The sequence below is a fragment of the Myotis myotis genome, unplaced genomic scaffold, assembly GCF_014108235.1.
Source record: "Myotis myotis isolate mMyoMyo1 unplaced genomic scaffold, mMyoMyo1.p scaffold_m19_p_2, whole genome shotgun sequence".
Classification (NCBI taxonomy): domain Eukaryota; kingdom Metazoa; phylum Chordata; class Mammalia; order Chiroptera; family Vespertilionidae; genus Myotis; species Myotis myotis.
The window spans coordinates 99985934-100003823 of NW_023416324.1; the positions used below are offsets into that span (position 1 = coordinate 99985934).

Below are 17890 nucleotides of genomic sequence, written 5' to 3' on the forward strand. Positions count from 1 at the left end.
TTATTGCCTCATCAAAATTCATGTCAATATATAAACATGAAATTTTGTGGCAGGCATGTTCTGTCTGGGAACTAAAAGTGGTACTGAGTTCCCTCAGGTCACTGCTCTGTCCTCTGCTCTTAGCAACAGGTGAACGAGTTATTTCCTAAACTGTATTAAATAAGAAGAAATAAAAGATTCTTACTTTCTGTCAAGAGGCCACTGTGCCGGCTTCTCCCTTATCTCCTTGTCTCATTTTTCTGCTCTTATCAGCTCGGATATGTTTGGAAAGAAATACTTTCAGCTTGCCCTGTCACCCCCAAACCCAGCTATTCTTCTTGTCTCTGGATTCACTACAGAACAGTGAGTCGGCACCTTAAAATAGCCCCACTATGTGAGGGAGTGAAGCTCGATGCACAAATGCATGTGCATCTACTTAGTAATGAAATTCGTATTCTATAAAGCCCAGACTGAGGCTGACAAACAATAATAATAATTTGGTGTTTAGGGAATATTCTTAGGCCATGGCTGTCTATAGTACTTCAGAAACAATTGCTATTACCACTAGTTAATATGTAGAAAAATAAAAACTGACAGGAAAAGTAGAGTCAAATAAAAAGATAAAATGTGGCCCTAGCCAGTTTTCTCAGTGGATAGAGCTTCGGCCTGTGGACTGAAGGGTCCCAAGTTCTATTCTGGTCAAGGGCACATGCCCGGGTTGTGGGCTCAACCTCCAGAAGGTGGCGTGCAGGAGGCAACTGATCAATGATTCTCTCTCATCATTGATGTTACTATCTCTCTCTCCCTCTCCCTTTCTCTTTGAAATCAATAAAAATATATATTTTTAAAAAAGATAAAATGTGAATAGAAATATCCAAAATTTTGGTTTTCCTTGCTCTTTATTGCCTCTCTGGATTTTTTTTTTCATGTGGCTTTTAGAGTCTGTAATAATTTGTTCAACACTATCACTTATTAAAATAAAATCTATTTTTATACATTCAATATTATTTATATACTAGAAGCCCGGTGCATGAAAATTCATGCACTGGAGGAGGGATCCCTCAGCCCGGCCTGCCCCCTCTCATAGTCCAGGAGCCCTCAGGGGCGGGAGGCAACCCGGTGATCAGGGGAAGGTGACTCCTCATCACACCTCTGCTGCTGCCACTGTCGGCAGCACAAGCCTCGGCCGGCCCTGGTTACCTGACCCTCGGGCGGCCCTGGGCAGCTGGGGGGCTGAGGGCGGGTCTGGCCGCACTGCGTGCCTACCACCCCCCACCCTGGCAGGGCTGAAAGGACTGGAGGACTCCGGTGGGGCTGAGTGGACTGGGTGCCGCCATCTTGTGGTTATGGGTACCACCATCTTTGTGACAGCATGACAGTCAATTTGCATATTCCCTCTTTATTAGATAGGATATAAAAGCCTACTGGTTGCTATGACACACACTGAACACCAGGGGGCAGACACTCAACATAGGAGCTGCCCCCTGGTGGTCAGTGCGCTCCCACAGCAGTAGCGCCACTCAGCCAGAAGCCAGGCTCACAGCTGATGAGCACAGCTGCCACGGCGGCAACAAGTACAGCAGGGCTGGGATGTGCAGGAGTGGCACCCGGCCTCAGCTCGGGCTCCTCCCCAGCCACCTGCCACATTGAGCACTCCAATATCCCCCGAGGGATCCCAAATTGCGAGAGGGCGCAGGCCAGGCTGAGGGACCCACCAGTGCAAAAATCCAGGTCTCTAGTTCTGTAATAATTTCAGATATACAGCAAAGGGGTTAGGTAATCATAAACTTTACAAAGTGATTCCCCCTCCCCAATATTTCAAGTACCCACCTGTCCCCATATGTAGTGATCATGATATTATGGACCATATTCCCTATGCTGTACTCTAAATCTCTGTGACTATTCTGTACCTACCAATTTGTACTGCCAATCCCTTCACCTATTTCACCCAGCTCCCCAACAACACTCTCCTCTGACAGCTGTCTGTATGTTCTCTGTATCTATGAGTCTGTTTCTCTTTTGTTTGTCAGTTTATTTTGTTCTTTAGATTCCACATATAAGTGAAATTATAAAGTATTTGTCTTTGTCTGGTTTATTTAGCATAATACCCTCTAGGTCCATCCATGCTGTCGCAAATGGTAAAGTGTGAATGTCCCACATCCCGCATGGTTCAGGGTTTGGGCTCTGGAAGATGAAAGAGACGAGACAAGAAATAATAATTTGAAAATTGGGGGGCCAGGCGAGAGCCCATTCCAAGAGGACAGACTCGGCTTGTGCTCCGGCCTTGCCATCCTTTTATTCAGTTTGGAATACACCCATAGCCCTTAGGCAGGCAAGTTCCAGTAACAGGCAGACTATCTTATCAGTAAGGATTTACATGACTATCTGGTGGGGAAGTTGATTCAGCTACCATTGTCTCTACCAAACAGTGGGTACATAGCCCTGATCTTTGCCAGGGCTTCAAGGGCCACCAGCATTCGGGTTCCTTGTCCACAGATGACCCATTCTTTACAGAGAGAGGGACGAACCTTATGAGGGGCTGGGAAAGCAGGAAGTTGCGTGGGGAGGGCTGTCTGATCCCTGGCACTGTCTCCGGGTCTCCCCTGCAGCCAGGGGATCAGCACTAGCCTGGAGCACGCTCACCAGGGTCTTCAGACTCTCCAGCAGGTGAAAGCTGGTCAGTGCCGCTTCAGCTGTGGCCTGCGGTGTGCTCTGGTCCCACCTCCCTGGAGCTCTTTCCCGGGATGAGGTGATGCTGGGAGGGCAGTGGTGGAGTCAGTCGAAGGGGCCTGACACTCAGCTTAAATCTGCCTTTTCTTTGGGGCCTATCCGTTCCTCACTCTGTTTTTGGGAGGTCCCTCTGACCCAGTGGGATACAATGAAGGCAACTGGAGCAGCCTCAGGCCCTGCAGGCACTGCTGCTGATGAGGTATATCTTTCAGGTGAACCTATGGGAGAGGATGGCCCACGTGGGAGACTACAGACTGATGCCCTGGCTCCCTATCCTGGTGGTAAGTGGGTCAGGACACCTGCCAGCACTGCGCAGGCTTGGCAGAGATTCCAGTGGGAGCCCCCTCCAGGCTGTGTCCTTCACCAGCCACACTTCCTTGAACAGGTTCCTTGGGCTCTTAAGCCTCAGTTTACATGGCTGTAAAATGGGAACAACAATAGCATCATCTTCACTGAGTTCTTCTGAGGAGGCACTTAGGATGGTGAGTCCTGCCACCTTTCCTGAGCAGGCAGCTCGCCCTGCAACACACTGAACAGCACCCAGGGTTTAAACTAGACTTCCCTGGTTGGTGGCTTCTTTTATAGGATTTCATGGATAGAAATGTCCTTAAATGCTTATTTACGTTGTGATATACACATGCCTGTGTGACGAGCTACACCTGTGGACCATACAATTAAGAAAGATCCAAGCCTTTACCAGGAGCCCTCAGGGGAGGAGAAGAGGCACCATGTGACTGAGAAACCTGCTGTGCTAGAGGCTTGGGGCAGGAGCTGCCTCATTCATGACTTTGGAAAGAATGGAAGAAAGTTTTCATGGGGGAAGCGAGTTTGGATCAGGCCTCCAAGGTGGGATGGGTGCGGGACAGGGGGAGGCAGGAGTGAGGCCAGACTATGGAAGCAGGGTGGCCTGCCCCGTTTACCAGCTAAGTTCCTGGGGATGGGGCACTGAATGAGCACTAACGGACTGAGCAGGCTCCTACCACCAGCCCTTCCTCACCCAGCCTTGGGGCTGTCTGGCCACTAACCCCGAGTAACTGAGTAACTGTGTGTCTTCAAGGAGGCATGAAAGCCAAATGACCCCTTTCTTGTGGCAGGTGTCTCTGATGTGCTCAGCCAGAGCAGAATACAACAACTGCGGCGAGAATGAGTACTACAACCAGACCACAGGGTTGTGCCATGAGTGTCCCCAGTGTGGGCCGGGGGAAGAGCCATACCTGGTAAGACCCCCTGCCTGGCTGCCAGACCACAGCCCCCAGGACCTTCATGGGGTATTGTCACCATACTTAGTGTTGCTCTGCATGTGGCTCCCTAGCTAAATCAGTGTCCGGTGCACCCGGGGCAGCCTGTGCCTGATGGGCCTTGTGCGCCCATGCACATGGTGTGCCCAAAGACTGCAGGTTTGGTCCTGGCAGGTGTGGCCCTGGACTCACCTATGTCCTCTGTCCTCTTCCTTGGCCAGTCCTGTGGCTACGGCACCAAAGATGAGGATTATGGCTGCATCCCCTGCCCAGCAGAGAAGTTTTCCAAAGGAGGCTACCAGATATGCAGGCGCCACAAAGACTGCGAGGGCTTCTTCCGGGCCACCGTGCTGATGCCGGGGGACATGGAGAATGACGCTGAGTGTGGGCCCTGTCTCCCTGGGTAAGCATGGGTGCTCCAAACCGCACCCAGGACACGCTCTCAGAAACCTCTGTGTGTCTCTGGGAAGCCCGCTGAGAACAGGAGCACCGCAGGCTGCAGTGCAGCGTCACTCCTGCTGTCTGCCCTGTTACACCAGGGGCGACATGCAGAGAGAAGGTCTTGTATCTGGAATAAGGACACATGGCACTTAGGATGGTGAGTCCTGCCACCTTTCCTGAGCAGGCAGCTCGCCCAGGCTCAGTTTCTGTGTTCTTTAAGCCAACATCAGTCAGCTCTTCCAACTTCTCAAATCAAACAAATTTGCTGACTACTTACAATGAGATAACACATGTGGAATGCTTTGGGAAAAAACACTAAAATCTCATACAAGAATATTACTTTTAGTATTCTGAGGAAAACTGAGGATAAAAGCCACTGACAGGAATATTTGAGTGCAATATGCATATAATTCCACCACAATCCTGTTATGTATCAAAAGTCTTCCCCAAAAACGCAAAGTGCAAATGCAGTTATCCTGAAAGAAGGATAAAAATCTTCCTTCACGCGGGCAGGACACATTAGCAAGTTCTGCTTGAGACAAGGAGGTGCAGCCTACCCCAGTAAACACCAAGCCTCTGCAGTTGCTGCTGCCCCCCTCTGGTGGCCACACAGCATAATGCTTGCAAGGGTTGCCCAGACACCAAGAGTGGTGATGGCTCAAGGGTGATGGAGGTGGTGGGGGCGGTGATGGTGCTGGCCAGGGTGCAGACCATCATGTTGGTCATGGAGGCAGCAGCATTCTCAATAGTACTCTGTACTTCACAAATCACTTGTTTACACACTGTCTCACTATGCTGAATTGAGAGGAGGAAGCAAATAAGAACACATTCAAATGAGAACACTGGGTATTAGTCTAAGAAAAAGGAAGTACAAAAAAGGCAGAAAGTCCCACCAATTTAGGAATAGACTGAAAGTGAATAACTCTTTAAAATGAGGAGATATTTTAAACTCGCAGAAATTTGTTACTGGGAAGCATCCATTTCCATGGCTTCCACCACCATCTCTCTGCTGGTGATTTGCCCACCCCCCCATCTCCAGTCTCCCTAGTTTTCTGTCATCAGTTCAGACCTACATCCTGAGTTACAAACCTGACTATCGAAACCCCACAGGGACAACCACGTCATTGTCCGACATTGTCCCTGACAGAGGATGATTCAAACATATTTTTCAAATGAATAAAGAAATCATGAGAACTTTATTCCAGAACCTTTTCAATAAGGAAAAAACACAAAAATAGGTAGCTATACCCAAGGAAGATGTTAAACTATTATCTTAGAAAATATATATAATAATAAAAGCATAATATGCTAATTAGACCAGACATCCTTCCGAACAACCTTTTGGATGAAGCTACAGCAATGGGGGCTGAGGCAGAGGCAGCCACTGTGCTAGCGGGGGCCAAGCCCCTTCCATGAATTTTGTGCATCAGGCCTCTAGTCCTATATAATAAAAGCCTAATATGTTAAGTGTCTGGTCATCCAGTCATCCGTTCAGCCAATCAAAGTGTAATATGCTAATGATAAGCTAAGGCTGCTCAACTGCTCTCTATGACATGCACTGATTACCAGGAGGCAGATGCTCCAACCAGTAGGTTAGCTTGCTGCTGAGGTCCAGCAAATCAGGACTGAGTGAGATGCACCCTGGAGCCCCCCCACTGACCCCTCCCTGGCTGGCCAACCTCCCGCATCCCTCCCCAGCCCTGATCGTGCACCAATGGGGTCCTTCAGCCTGGCCTGCACCCTCTCACAATCCAGGACCCCTCGGGAAATGTCAGAGAGCCAGTTTTGGCCCAATCCCACAGGCCAAGCCAAGGAACCCCACTGGTGCACGAATTTGTGCACCAGACCTCTAGTGATGAAATAAAAGTCCTTTCACTGGGTTTTCTTTAGTTTAGTTGCTGTGACCATTGTGTTGTGGGGGCTCCACCAGAGAGAAGTGTTTGAAGAAGCAGTCGAGCCCTAGCTGGTTTGGCTCAGTGGATAGAGTGTTGGCCTGAGGACTGAAAGGTCACATGCTGGGGTTGAGGGCTTGATCCCCAGTAGGGGGCTTGCAGGAGGCAGCCAATCAATGATTCTCATCATTGATGTTTCTATCTCTCTCCCTTCCTTTCTGAAATCAATAAAAAAAATATTTTTTAAAAAAAAGAAGATGAAGAAGCAGTTGATGCATCTGACCCAGTGGGTCACACGTCTGTGGAGGGCCTGCAGACATTGGGCTTGAAGGAGAAAAATCAGAAGGACCTTGACTTTAGATGGCTAGAATCAGTCTCTGATAACTTATAATTCCTGAGACTTTTCTCTCAATTGCTGCGGGTACATAATGCATGAAAAAATGCAGAGTTTTATGGATTAACTATAGACATGCCGAGGAAAAGCATGCTCCCCTTGCCATCCTCAGCCTTGGGAAGAAAATAACCCTTTTTGCAAAATCTCAACTTATTTTGAAAGCCTGTCAGTGTGAGAATCTGACCTGACATTCACAACCTAGCATTTATTTCAGTAAACCTTTAAATTAAGAGTCCACCAGGTAGGTACTAGTGAGACAAAGAGGAAAGATGTAGTGCCTCTCTTTCCAGTGGAGGAGAGAGACAAGAAAACCAGTGCTCAAGAAGTCCAGGAAGGCCCTTTCTGTGATTGGGGTCAGTAGGGGTCTTAGAAGACTTCTCAGAGTGATGCTGGGATGGGTGGAACAGAGTTGAGAAGTGGAACAGAACTCTCCAAGTGCAGGTGCTCAGCCAAAACCCAGAGGGTGAGCAATCTGACAGGACGTGGGGCTGCATCCCTGGGCCAAGTGGAAGGCACACAGGTGGGTGTGGAGAAACTAGTGAGGGGAGAGGCCAGATGGAAAGGACTCTGGAAAATGATGCTGAGGACTCCAGTCATTTAGCTAGACGCTGATGCAGATGTATAAGCTGGTGTAGGACATAATCAACCTTAGGATGACCCCCTTGGCAGCAGTGAAGATAAACACTGTTGAGCAAGGAAGAGATGGAAGCCTGGGAACAGGGATAATGTGGGAAGTTGTGAGGATCAGGGCAAGGCGAAAGCACTGGAAGTTGGAGGGAGAAGGAAAATTCAAGAGCTTGTTGGAAGATAGCAGAGACAGGAGTTGCAGACCATGTGCATGTGGGATTTGGGGAAGGAGATTTTGAAGAGGATTATCAGGTGTCTGTCTCAGCCAGCTGTGTGGACAGTGAGGCCATTTGCTAAGATGTAGACTACAGGAGGAAGAATTTTGGTGGGGAGGTGGAGGAAAGATGGAGGAGGTATGTGTGGAATTTGAGGTTGTTGTTACATGCAGAACAACATATATAACACATCTATATATATAAAAGGCTAATATGCACAGTATCCCCACGGGAGTTCAACTGGGTGACCGGGAGTTCTGCTGCTCACTATGATGTGTGCTAAGCACCAGGGAGTGGTGCATAATGAAGGGAGGCCCCTGCCAGTGGCCAGCGGCCAGGGAAGGAAGGCCCTGGCTAACAGCTGGAAGGAAGGCCCTGGCCAGCAGTCAGAAGGCCCCAATCGGCCCTGATTGCCAGCCAGTCCTAGGGACCCTACCATGCACAAATTTCATGTAGCAGGCCTCTAGTATGTAAATAAACAGCTCAGGCCACATCTGGAAGTCACCTACCCATTAATGGTGTGGGAATGACTGGTCCAGATAGGCTTCCCCATAAGGCAGCTTCATAGAGGAGTAAGAGGAATGGGTGCAAGATGGAGCTTGGCCCTGAAGCATTGCTGTCTCATCCTCTGCGGTTCAGACCCATAGTATCTGTGAGACTCAGCCAGACTTTATTTTGATGCTCTAAAAGGGGTAGTGAGTATGCACATTGAGCAGCCTGTTTCATTCTTACGTAGACCCACAGAGACTCTTCTGTAAAGGGGACAAGCCCTGGGACCAGTGTAGTAAATGACCTGTCCTATGGGAAGGTGCTGGCTCGGTCTCTAGAAAGGCTGCTCTGTGGCAATGAAGACTGTTGGTTTGGTACCAATACATTTATCAGAAAGCAGTTTGACAGGGGAATGGTGGTGAGCTCCCTGCCTTTGGAAGGCTTCAAAGATACAGACAGCCCTCTGTGGAATTAGCAGGGAGGCCGGCATCTGTTTACAAGGATCTTCCCAGCCTGCAATCTTGAGTGACTCCCTCCCTGCTCCAAGAGAACAGTGACCTGCTTCCTCCACACTTTCTCTTCGGCATCAGGACAAGGTGAGGAGGCCACTGGCTGAGTGTGAAGGATATTGTGCAACGGACACGCCTCAGTGCACCTCTCATTACTCCACGGAAGTGAAAATATAGTCAGTTTCCATTTTGGCTGTGCTGTGATATGACCTCAAATAAATCACTCCCTACCCCAAGGCCATGGAAACTGAGGGGCCCTACTTTATCTCGAAGCCCAACCTCCTCATCCTGGCTCTAATAAGCACAATGCTCTATCAGGGTGGGATCCCAAAGGCCTCCCCCCTCCTATTACATGACCTAGGTTTTGAGACAAAATGAAGCTCTCAGGCTATGGCACAAAGGAGGATTACAAGGAGTTTTAGCAAGTTGGCACCATCAGCTCCATGAAAGGCTGTTTTCATTCCCAAGTCCCTGTGGTCCCCAGGCTGCGGATGCAGACTGCCTCCTATTTGTCTTCCTGACACCACAGGTTGCCTTGGCCTGCTCCCCCTTTGTGGTTTGGCAAGCACCATCTTCTCAATCTTTTTCTGCTGTATATCAGTATGTGGCTAAGACTGGCTGAACAATGAGCAGTACATGGGGCTTTCCTGTTGAGAAAGACTTGTGTGGGAGGACCAGGGAATAAAACCTGAGAAGAGGAAGAGAGAAGAGGTGAAATTTCATAACCTCCCCCAGGGCATCATATTACCCATTGGAGAAACTCCTGCTGGCTAGCTTCCACACCACGTCCACTCCCTGCAAATAAGGCATTCTAGGATGTTTGGAAAAAAGGGGCAAAGGACACGGTGGTTGCTTCTACATACCAACATTGTAGAGGGCAAAGGGAGCATCAAAGAGCTCAGTGGCATCCATTACAAGCTCAGGAGCTCTGAGAAAAGGAAACCTTTGGAGAAAATCTACACACAAAGAAGATTCTAGAGGCACATTTAAACTGAGTCTTGTCTTGGGTTACCCACCTTAATCAACCCTTGAAGAAAAGCAGAAGGAAAAAAAAGAAGATCCAGGGAAAAGTCTAAATAGAGAGCAAAGAGTGGGAAATTAGACCTTCACAGAAAGACAAAGGGGCCTAATACTCTAGCGGGGCACAGCTCCCTAAATGAGCATCCAGCTTCAAGTTCATAGAAGCTAAACAATGAGTCTCCACTCCTGTCTGGCCGGGAATGAGAGGTGTGGGGGTAAATTAAACACAAGAAGTTGAGGTTAGTCTTAAAGAGAAAAACCCAACATTTTAAAATGTTCTGTGAAATATATGCTAGGTAATGTGTGACATATTTAACACTCATGATTTTATAACCTCCTGGAGCCAACATTTTTTTAAAAAAATTATAGCCCTTCCATATTGTTTCTTCAACTAAGCTATTGAATACATTGCACAGCTTGGTGCAGACACACAGCCAGGACAGGAGGTGCAGTGGCCGCCATCGGGGCCTCTGGGAGTCAGAGAGAGAGGACCACTCAGGATGGGAGCCATCGGCCTGCCCAAGGAGGTGCCTGTGTGCCCAGCAAAGGCAGCTGACTAATCCCAGGTGGAGTTGCCGCTAGTGTGCACAGAGCATGGTGTCCCCTGGGACCCACTGGGTGCCCAGTCCTAAGACCAGGTGTCCTATACCCACCCAGGTGGCTGTGGATTTTCATCCAAAATGGAGCTCAGCACCAGGCTATTACCAGAATGGGATTAGCTGTTGTTCTGCTTTTTGAAAATGAGGAAAGGTGTATAAAATGCCCTTTGACTTCTGTCAGTCTTAGCACTTTGAAATTCTATAGAGAACAACTTGGTTTTCATTCACATCTCTTCCAATCAATACTTGCCTAACGCCTTCCCTCCTCATCACCTAGCGCAAGGTACTAGGAATGCAGGCATGAACAAGGCTGGCCCTGAGGGACTCCCAGGCCAGGAAGAGAGGCATTCACAATCTGGGGGAGAAGAATGCACTAGAGGTGGAGGTGAGAGGAGGAGCAACTAATAATAGTGCCAACAAAAGTTCCCTGCCACCAATCTAATGCCAACAGTAGTCCCCAATCTGGGGACTATTCAGGTAAACAGGTTGCAAAGCCCAGAGAAGCAGCCCCTAGTGAAAACCAAATTTGTGCTCCACTGAGATAAAGAGGAGGCCAATTTTCATAAAGTCCCCACCCTTGTCCCTGATTGGTCCATTTTTATGCAAATGAGGAATTCAAATTTGCACAGTCTGGTCCAAATAGCACTGTGCTAATTGGTCAGCTTCACGTATTCTGATTGGTTGTTATGGAGCAGCTCTGATTGGTTAGTAAAAATGCAAATTAGATTATAGCTGTGAAATTTTAAATAGATAGGTCAGGTCTCAGCCCTCTAACTCCTTCATCAGGATGGACTCAACAGGCAGGAGCATCGGGAGGAGACTGGAGGTTCAGTCTGCAGTTTTCCCCTGAAAGGCAGCCTATGTGAGAGGCCTCTGTCGACAATGGCTGCCAGACTCTTGTTATGAATTTGGACCCAGTTAACCATGAGGAGGCCTTCTTGGCAGATAGATTCCTTCTCAGGTCGCAGAGGCAACTCTGGGTCTGTATGTCAAAAAGCTGCAGGAGGACTGCCCTGGCCAACCTGGAGTCCAGAGCCCTTCACCCTGGTTAGGCCACGCCCCTCCTGGTTAGGCCACGCCCCTCCTGGAGCCATGCGCTGGGGGCCCCCACGGCTTCCTGCTTCCCCAGCACAAGATGGCTTCTGGAGGGTACAAGGTGTGCATTTGAGAGAGGCTTTTTCCAGAGGTTTAATTGTGAACCTGGCTGTGCTGGCTTCTCTGAGGGATGTTTTGAAATTGGTTAATTAATGTTTTTAGATACACAGGAATCTGGGGATAAAACGCTCTGAGGAAGGGCACGTAATTATGATCATAATGTTACTGATAATGGTTCATCTCCTGGCCGCTAGAGTCCGAATACTCCCCCCACAGTCCTGGTCCATGGGCCTGGATGTGCATGGCTAATAAAAGAGATTTTAGCCGAACCGGTTTGGCTCAGTGGATAGAGCGTCGGCCTGCGGACTCAGGGGTCCCAGGTTCGATTCCGGTCGGGGGCATGTGCCTTGGTTGCGGGCGCATCCTCACTGGGGGGCGTGCAGGAGGCAGCTGATCGATGTTTCTCTCTCATCAATGTTTCTGGCTCTCTATCCCTCTCCCTTCTTCTCTGTAAGAAATCAATAAAATATATTTTTTAAAAAAAAAATAAAATAATAAAATAAAATAAAATAAATAAAAAAAAGAGAGAGAGATTTTAAAACAACCATGGAAGTATTCAACAGCGCAGAGGGATTTTTCATTGTTTGAAATGGTAGTAAGGGAGAACATGGGCACCAGCTCACTTTATTAATTGATTTCTCACAATGCAATACTGGTTCCATGATCATCGCTGAATGTATACTTATGGAAAACAAGCATACACCAAGAGAAGTGCCAAAACCTACCTGCAGGTAGAAAGGAGGCTGAGTTGTGAGGCTGGGAGGGGAGGCCAGGAGGTGTGCCCTGCAGAGAACGGCAACCCATGGTGGCAGGGTCTGGGCAGGGAATTCTGAGAGCCAGCATGGTATATTGACATCAGGAAGCTCGAAAGACATCACTGGGAAGGCTTTGTCTTTTGTTTTAAATGTCACAACTCCAGCATGAATTTTTTTTTTTAGTATATTTTATTGATTTTTTTACAGAGAGGAAGGGAGAGGGACAGAGAGCCAGAAACATCGATGAGAGAGAAACATCTATCAGCTGCCTCCTGCATACTCCCCACTGGGCATGTGTCTGCAACCAAGGTACATGCCCTTGACCGGAATCGAACCCGGGACCCTTGAGTCCGCAGGCTAACGCTCCATCCACTGAGCCAAACCGGCCAGAGCCTGCATGAATTTATATGGGTGTCTTTGGACAAGTGCTTCCTGAGGAAGAAACAAACAAATTTCAGTTATGACCTGGCTGTCTCTAAAGCCCTCTGTGGTGACCTCGCTGGACATTGCTACAGCCACATTGCCAGCCAGTGCCGCTCACTGGTGGTCAGCAAGTGTTCCCTGGGAGGTCCCAGTGTCACCGGCAGAGACACATTTACGGGCTTTCACCAAGGGAGTGCTGCTCCTCCTCCATAAGTGCCTGAATCTCTGGTTGGCAAGACACCCAAGGCACTTACCAGAGCATACACGTGGTGGCAGAGCATACACGTGGTGGTGGGCACACACGTGGTGGCAGGCATGCACACGGTGGGCACGCAGATTTTTAGGTGGAGGATGTGGATGAAGATGGTGATGACATGCACACACTAACAAGCTCATCGGTGAAAGGAACCAAAAAGGGGAGGAGATATTTATAAGACCCAAACTGGCCCAGTATTGGGGGGAAATCCATTTTAAGACAAGTTGAAAACCTTCAAGGAATCTCAGTGATCAAAATGGGCTGCTGCCTCAGCAGGGCTCCTGCTTCCCAGGCGTCTGTCTCAGGCCTGATTTGGATCATGCTTTGGTCGTGGGTATGCCAAGTAGTCAGCATTTGCTTGTGGCAGTGCCCAGTTCACCTGTCTACTTTGTCTTGTTTGCCCTCCCTGTAGCTACTACATATTGGAAAACAGACCCAGGAACATCTACGGCATGGTCTGCTATTCCTGCCTCCTGGCGCCCCCCAACACCAAGGAATGTGAGTGCACTTTGTCCTTCCATAAGAGCAGTGCTGGTTCAATATTGATGTCTTGCATTACATGGTGGGGTAGACAGAAGCCAGTCCTGGCCCCTAAACAAGTTAAGTACAGTAAAGGCATAAACAAAAATATTCTCATGGCCTAACCAATCAGAAAGCAAGTCCATGAAAAAGGTTTGCTGTACCATGAGTCAGAGACTCAGGTCAGTAACCTTGGACAAGTGACCTTGAATAAATCTCATAACTGTTATGAACCTCAGTAATTTCATCTGTAATTTGGGGTGCTAAAATCTGAATTATCTATGTCATGCAATTCTTGGATCAAACAATGAGACCACAGATGCCAAGGTATTTTGCAAAGTACTACAAAGCTCTGTCTAGACAATTGTTAGTTCTCATACATAACCTCTGCTTTCCCATCTGAGAAATGGGGACATGCAGCCAGATGGGCCATGTGGGGTGACATGGTGAATGCAGCCCCGCATGGGTCAGGCTCTCAAGTGGGACATGAAAGTTACTCTCTCCACCTCGAGGTCTCCACTTCCCCTGCACAGGGCTCCTGCTCAGGAATCAGAAGATTGGGCTAGAGAGTCAGTAATGAGGCCCAAACTCACAGAGGCCCAAACTCACAGAACTGCCATCAGCAGCTCTACCCCAGCCAGCCTAGGAACTAGGTAAAACCTAGTCAGGACCCCAATGTGCCAGCTGGCTGCCCAGGCCCCACCAGGCTCTGCCCTTCCTGAGCCTTGGTCAGTGGTTGAGATTTCCTTTGCTTCTGCCTGAGAAGCCTGCTTTGGTTTTGTTTGGCTGTGATTTACCTGGGCCCTTGCCAGGCAAGGTAATGCCCTTGGTAGCCCAAGTCAATGGATAGTGGATTACACACCCCATAATCAAAGAGAACCTGGCACGAACCCCAGGAAGCATATGACAGATGCACACGTGTGAGGGCTGGTGGAGGCCAGGGGTGCCAGCTGTGCAGGAGCTAGCTCTGGACTCACAGCCTGAATCTGCCTGGGCTCTCCACCATCCCAGGTGCTTTCCTATCCTGTGTGTTTCCATCCTTAAAGAGGTGACGGCTTCTGTGAAGTGTGGGGCTGAGATTCTCCCAGGAGCCCTGGGCTGCAGTCACCCAACACCATCAAGTAGTAAGAGGGAGGCCAGAGGATTGCCACTGGTCGCCATTGGTCCTGCCTCTGGGCCATCGTCATCTTCAGGCAAACAGACATGTGTGGAGCTTCGGACAGAGCCTGGTTGGGCCTCAGGGACTGTAACTGCCAGGGAGCCACGAACTCCCTGGTTTCCATTTTCTCTCCTGAATACCAAGTGTAAGTGATGGCTCTTACATAAACCACATGCGTGTGGCAGGGACGCCCCCAGGTATTCAAGAGCTTTGAAACCTCTCCTGCTTGCGACTTGCCCATCGGGAAAGCTTCAAGCCTTTCTTCCAGAAGCTTCCACCGCAGTGAACAAGCACTACCTTCCTTCCGCACCCCTAGTCCCATCACTGTTTGTCCTGGAAGTGAGAGAAGAAGCCCTCCAGTTATTTTTCAGTCACATCAAAGAGAAGACCCACTTGGTGCAACCAAAGTTTTTGGGGTTTTGTTGTTTTCCTTGCACGGGACTGAGGACTGCCTCGGAAAGGACCCGTGCTGTGATGGCATGGAGGTGGCTCGAGGCGAGAGGAAGAAAGGGCGTGGCATCAGATTTGGGATTCTTTCTAGTTTCCACTCTTGGGGACAGTTACCTAACTTTGTACTTAGTTTCCCCATCTGTTACATGGGATCGTCTTCTCAGAAGATTGTTGGGAGGAAGAGATGACATGTCAGGTGTGTGTGAGCCCACACTCCAGTGTGCACGCGGCACTTACCATAGGGTAAAGCTTCAGCCTCATGGGTGAGCACCAACCAGGCCCCTGCAGCTCCACATCATACAGCTGACCTTCTCTGCATTGTCCGTTCGCCTGGGACACAGAGAGCAAGAACCCCTCCCACACAGAGTGCTGGAGGAATCAGTGAGAGAGTGGTGGGTCTGGCACCCAGCAAGTGTTCCCTGGTCATCATCACCATTTTATGACCACTTGTCAGTGACTGTGACCCCTGAGTCAAGTCCACTCTGCCACCAGAGAACTGTGTTTCCCTCCAGATGCTATCCTGTGATGCCAAGCAGTGATGAACTCCAATGTGAAGCTTTGGCCTCCCCAAATGCCAGTTTCTAGCTATTTCCAAAGCAGTGTTTCCCAAACTCGAATGTGCACACCCCTTGTTACCAGTCCACAATCCATGTGCCGACACTGCAAAAGACCAGTGTTCAAAACAGCAGAGTTGGAACAAGGAAAGCTGTATTGATTGAGAAGGTGCCTAGTCAAGCAGATGATTCTTCAAATCCATCTTCCAAGAGCCCAGAATTCAGGTGTCTTTTATGTCAACAGAAGAGAGAATGGAAGGGACAAGAGATGATTGATCACCAAAGGCATCTGGCCACCAACAGGGATCCAAGGAAGAGTGTGAAATCTCAAAATCTCTTTGTTCTGGGTCACCATCCATGTACACATTTCCTCACCTCCCTGGGGAGAGGCACCCCCTGGCAAGACGCTGTTTCTCCAAAAACTGTAGCCCCAAGCAGAATTTCTCTAATAATGAGCACATGTGTGGCAGGCCATGGGAGAAATGCAGGCTGGACCAGAGGTAGAGTCCGAGAAAGCAAACATGTCGGTCTGTCACACCATCCCCAGGTCCGGTTAAGAAACAGGTCCTGCCTCAGAGGTCTAGATGGGCTCCACGACTGCCCTCCCAGCAAGCTCCTGGGCCCTTTGAGCAGCCAAGTTCTAATGACTCTGCCCGTTGTTCCAGCAGCTGCCAGTAGGGGGCGCTGAGCCAGTGAAACAGCCTCAGGACCCCTCAATGACAACTGTAAGAATCAACAAACAAATCATTCCTAAAAACCCAAGCTGTTTGCCATATGTAGAGAATGCCAACCATCGCTATACTCATCAACACACTTATAAATAGCGTGGATTAACAAACCTCAAAGGTTCTTAGTGAACCCTGTCATCACATTGAACAGAGGTATGCTGACATTAAGCCATATGCTCTCGGTTTCAGACTCCTCCTGAGGAGGTGAGTGTACTCCCCGCAGAGCCCACCTGCCTGGACCAATGTCTACAGTCAGTGCTGCCTCACACTCAGACTCCATTTTCTTTCATTTCATAGAGACCTTGTATGGATATTTCTGTCTACTTTCTGGGATACAGTTTCCAACAACCTTCCCTTACCCCTATTATAAAATATCTCATCTTTGCTTATTCAAAGCTGGACTGCAAGCATGATGGAGCATAAGATGAGGTAGTAGTTAATCACCTATCAGAAACAACACGGACACATATTTTCTTCAATGATCCATTCCAAGGAGGCCAAGTGACCTGGAAAGACACAGCATGTGTTGGAGCAAAGGGGAACCTCCCAGGCACCACATACTTTTATTAGTGCTGAGCTAATCCTCATTAGGCCACAGCAGGGCTGGGCAAGGGAACGTCCTGTGCAGGTCCTATGGCAATGGTGTGCTTGCCCGAGGGCACCCGCCCCAGAGGGGACCGCTAGTCCTGCTCACTCTCCCTGTTATCCTTGGATGTGCTCAAAACACACCAGCCCAGGCTGTTCAGTTGGTACCAGCTCGAGTTCATTTTGGTGCAGCAAGGTGCACATTATTGACTCGCAGTAGCCTGCGTCCATTGTCCGCTGATGTTTACGTGTGACCGGCCCTGCCAGTCAGGTGCAAAGGCCTTCCATAAGTCAGCATGCTGCTAGACTGCTATCACTGTCCCACTCTGGGCCACAGGCCTGGGCATATCTGTGTCCCCAACCCGCTCCCCCCCACCCCCCTACCCCCCCGTCATCCAGCCTCAGCCAGCAAGGTACAGGAGAGACGGGTGGCAGCCACGCACAGACAGAGCCCCAGAGTCTTTTCCTGACTACACAGCCTCAGCTCCCTTGAGCCCTTACCAAACAGATGGATGAGCTTCGTTTTCAATGTCCAACTGAAGCTGTGCCCATAGTGCTTTCTCTCGCTTCACTGGGCCAAATGTGACAGGCTGCCTCCCAGCACGATGTCAACGGGGCTAACACCTGAAACCCAGCTCACCACCCTGTGATGGCCAAAGGCAGCCTCCAGATGCATCTTGTCCGCAGGGAGCACACACCTCCATCCACACCTCCCCGATGGACCACTGACTCTAAATCTCATCTAAATTATGAGATTGATCATGAGTTTGGAGGTCAGAAAAGCTATTTATCCTCCAGAAAGGCAACGACATGTCTCTGTGAGCTCTGGGCAGAGCAGAGGCTGTTCTCAGGGCAGGGCAAGCCCCGGAGGCTGAGGAGAGAAAGAAAGAAGAGCCACTCTTCCAGCGGGGATCATGAGCATGCCTGCCAGGTCCCAGGTCCCACTTCCCAGCTTCCTGCCCATCACCCACCAGCAATTACAGAAGAAAGGGCGAGGCCCTGGGGACACTAGTGCAGGAGCCCCCTCTGTTCTGAGCAAGTCTCCTCTGGGTCTCTGTTGATTCTGAGGTTAGCCCATGCTGGGCTGTTGCCTTGGTACCCCTATACCTCTCAGCACCCCTCACTCTCTTGGTAGAAGAGCTAAGAAATCATCCCAATGACAGCAGTTGAGAA

At 49.4% G+C, this 17890-nt stretch overlaps 1 protein-coding gene across 1 annotated transcript in view; it reads left to right on the forward strand.

Annotated features, from left to right (window-relative positions):
* The first annotated feature begins 2939 nt into the window (after positions 1-2939).
* The window catches only part of EDAR (ectodysplasin A receptor), a 34142-nt gene continuing 19191 nt past the window's right edge, over positions 2940-17890 (forward strand). Inside the window, exons 1-4 of the mRNA XM_036351293.1 lie at positions 2940-2990; positions 3804-3926; positions 4169-4350; positions 13135-13220. Of these exons, the coding sequence (XP_036207186.1) occupies positions 2940-2990; positions 3804-3926; positions 4169-4350; positions 13135-13220 (442 nt within the window). The remainder of the gene's footprint in view (positions 2991-3803; positions 3927-4168; positions 4351-13134; positions 13221-17890) is intronic.